The sequence below is a fragment of the Penaeus monodon genome, chromosome 29, assembly GCF_015228065.2.
Source record: "Penaeus monodon isolate SGIC_2016 chromosome 29, NSTDA_Pmon_1, whole genome shotgun sequence".
Lineage (NCBI taxonomy): Eukaryota > Metazoa > Arthropoda > Malacostraca > Decapoda > Penaeidae > Penaeus > Penaeus monodon.
In genome coordinates this window covers 37,311,432-37,315,138 of record NC_051414.1, presented here as the reverse complement: position 1 = coordinate 37,315,138, position 3,707 = coordinate 37,311,432, and the positions used below count along the sequence as shown (strand labels likewise).

The 3,707-nt window shown below is 39.1% G+C and overlaps 1 protein-coding gene across 4 annotated transcripts in view; it reads left to right on the top strand.

Annotated features, from left to right (window-relative positions):
* LOC119592223 (sorting nexin-14-like) overlaps positions 1-3,707 on the top strand; it is a 22,812-nt gene that overhangs the window by 1,166 nt on the left and 17,939 nt on the right. For all 4 annotated transcript variants that reach the window (XM_037941056.1, XM_037941058.1, XM_037941054.1 and 1 more), the window contains exons 2-8: positions 336-404; positions 690-891; positions 1,370-1,501; positions 2,089-2,336; positions 2,457-2,661; positions 3,036-3,150; positions 3,547-3,702. In XM_037941056.1, coding sequence (XP_037796984.1) covers positions 336-404; positions 690-891; positions 1,370-1,501; positions 2,089-2,336; positions 2,457-2,661; positions 3,036-3,150; positions 3,547-3,702 — 1,127 coding nt within the window. The remainder of the gene's footprint in view (positions 1-335; positions 405-689; positions 892-1,369; positions 1,502-2,088; positions 2,337-2,456; positions 2,662-3,035; positions 3,151-3,546; positions 3,703-3,707) is intronic.

Here is a 3,707-nt window from a genome sequence, read left to right as displayed (position 1 = left end):
TTATATTGTATGGTGTTTTACTTTTTTTCAAGATTCTTTTACACCAAAGGAACAATTTAATAATGCTTCTGCTTTCAGAAAGATGGGGATAGTTTGTCATAACATTGTAGCATTATTGTATTGAGGTTTCTTCATATTTTGGAGTATTTTTCACACTCATACAAGATGGAGGAGCCATTAGGGATTAGAATGATGTGTTACAAGTAATTCATGCACTTTTTTTTTTGTTCTTCACAGCAGTCTTGATAATATAGTTTATTTTGCTTTTTCACTACACTTGTAATATTTTGTTTTCTTTTTCACCACAGTTTATATAAACCATATTTTTCTTTCAGTCTTCTTGTAGGAGCCCTGCTGATCCTATCCTTCATCAGCGGGTTAATTCTACCTGTCATCATATTTGGGTTTGTGACGTGATTCTGTTTGGAAGAGTTTTCATTTTTGGTAGGAAAGCAGGAGTGATATAAAGCAACTCTTATGTTCAATTTCACTTTGTATTTGTGTGGATATGTATAATTTTTTTTTTGCTTATTGGTTTGGTAGTAATAGTTCTCCAGTCAGAAATAAGTCATGTAGTAAAAGAAGAAAGAAGTCTTGTAAGATATTTCAGAGGCCTTAGATTTCCAAATTATAAACCAGTGATCCCTTTTCTAAGATAGTGTAACTCTAATTGCACCCTTGCTTTACAGTGATGGGAAGCAAGTCCCTAACCTCTTAGCCATTTTTACTGGCCCCGAGAACTCGGGTGCAAAGGGGGAAATTCCGAGGTCATGCTCCGTGTGCGGAGGGGAGCGCTGTCAGAGGCAGCACCCTGTCACTGCTGTGCAGGTCTCGGCTCATGCACATGTCAACTTCGCTGTTCCACAGAGCATAGACGAGGCCTTGGAGGAGGTTTGTTTGAGTTTCTTGATGGTATTTTTTTCTTGTGAGATTTGTAATTTGGTTTGCTAATTCTACTCTTGGTTGAGACTTACTCAGTGAATGTGTGTAGATATGATACCCATTATTAAGTCATGTGTAGGATTTTCGTGTTTTCATCTTTGGGTTCTTTTCACTGTTTTGCTCAGTATCTGATCTATATTTATGCTATATGTTACACTGACACAATGTTTTCTATTACAACATCAGGACATTCATGATTATGGTATGCAAGAACACTATTTTACATAAAATAGGAATTGAAGTATTTTACAAAGAAATATAGATATTAAGGGTTATTTCAGACCTTTGTTTTTACTTGAAAATAAATGTCATTTTTACACCTGTTATGGAAGAGTTAACCATTTTTCATTCTAGTTTTATATTTTTTCTAACAAGAAAGTAAACCATTTCATAACTAGCTAACTAACTAACCTCGTGTTCTTTGCAGTTGCTGAACTTAACGCTGGACCACCATGTGTACAGCTGGTACCGAGAAATTTCTATTCATGACCAGCTCGCAGATGAGATTCGCTACATCATCAGATATGCTGTTGCTTCTCTGGCCAGTAGACTCTCCAAGGTATGTATACTACAGGTGAAAATCTGTGAAAAGTGATTGAAATATATCACAAAACAAATATTATTTTCTAGCATACTGTGTGAATGAAATTGTCAGAATGCAGTCTTCACATGTTCTTAACTGGGGTGGGGCTAGGGTGCCAATCTCAAGACTCTTCATGGTTAATTTTCATCTCAGCTAGTCTAGAAAACTAACAAAGGTACATGTCTGGGTTCCCAGAAATACTGGTATTACAAATCAGTATTTTGTATGTGCTTGTAAACTACATTTTGCTTAATAGATGAAGCTATTACTATTAAAAAAAAAAAATCTTGCGAATTTTCATTCTCTTAGTTATATCATTCCTTCATGATGATCATAATTTTACAAGCTAATAATTCTTGTCAACTCATGGGCCATTTATGACCATCCTTGAGGGCCACATTTGGCTTGCTAGCCATAAGTTTGGCACCCCTGGTTTAAGGAATACCTTCACAGATGAGAGAAAGTGTTCACTGAGTAGAAAAAATCTTCATAATTATTATTGTCAATATAAAGTTATGTAAATGTATATGTATAGATTTTTCTTTTCCTACACAATTCACCAGATTGACTTGACAATCATCATCATTGATAAGCTTCTGCCGACCCTAATCAACCACCTGGATAGCTATGTCGAAGGGGGTCGTCGTGTGCGGGGAAACACATCCCAGGAGGCAGCTGTCATCCAGTACCTGAAGGCTGGGGGGGGGTTGCACCGAGCAGTCAAATCAAGGGAAGATGAGGCAGCGTACCTCAGGGGGGTCATTGGCACAGTCATCCCCTACTTGCTGCCCACCAAGTACCAGGCTAGCAGGTATGTATGATCTGGGGGTGTTTGATGGGTTTAGAGGTTAATTGGACTTATAGATGGAATAGCTGACAGAGACACAGTAGAAACACAGAAAGATTCACAACCAGATGATTCGAACCGTAGCCTGGCCCGAGCCTTCCTGGAGGAACTCTTAGGGCGGGTGCTGCTCCTGCAAGCGATGGACCTCCTGGCCAGCCCAGACACCCTCAACCTCTTGTTCCTGCTGCTGCTGAGTCGGGACTCCTCACCCTGGCTGCCTCACAAGCCCGAGCCGGAGGTCCTATTGCTCAAGAACTTTGCCTCAGTCAATACTCACCCTCGCAACTCTGTAAGTGACTTTGAGGAGCCCTTTTGGTGCTCAGGCCTGGTTGCATTATTGTCATTGTGTACAGTTTAGTAATACTGTTATTTTCATTAGAAATGAATGCCATATTTTTATATGATTTCTGTATTATCTGTGTCGTGTCTGTTATTTTGGAATGTGAAATACCTCAGTGAATTTTTTCGTTTATTTTGTTTTTCTTGGAAGAAATTACTTGTACTGGTATAATCTGTCTGTGGATATTTCTTTGAGGTGTGAATTGTCTCAGTGAATTTATTTTTAGTTTTCATTAATTTTTTTTTTGGAAGAAACTACTTGTTTCTATGATATTAACTGATGGAATAATTTTACTTGAGTCTTCATAGCATAACATCTTTCAGGTCTTGAGGAGCAACTTGTCCTCTGTGCTGAAGGATCAAAATCTTCTTTATTTATTCCACACTTTCCTGAAGGAGGAAGGAGCTATCAACATTCTGCAGTTCTGTCTAGCTGTCGGTATGTAGCCAACTTATCTCCTTCTTTTTCAAATTCACTCCTACCAGCCCTGAATATCCTTGTGTTGGCTAACTTCACATGATTACACCCTAACAGTCTTGCTATGCTTTACTCATCTCGGTGCAATTCATTGCCCAAACTTGCGAAACCTGATCTCACCTCACCCAATCTCGCGCAAGAGTCACTCATGTCAATCCAAGTCGACTTACCCAGTGCATTCAGGCGCAGTTTCATCTGCTGAAATGAACCACAGTCTCACATCGTACACAACAATCTAACATGAACGCTAATTCATTCCATGTTCTGCCTAAATGTAAAAGTGAATAAAAGTGAACTGATGTACATTAAAGGCGGGATGTGCTTCCTCACTCACTCATTTGTATATCCTGTTTATAGAGGACTTCAACCGCCACATCCTGGATCCTGACTTGACCCCAGAGCAGCTGGAACAGTTCCATCATGAGGCTTTAGAACTCTACCACACGTACATGGTGTCCTCAGCCGTTGACAGGATCAACTTCCCATCTCATATAGTTTCACATATAAGAGAAAGTAAG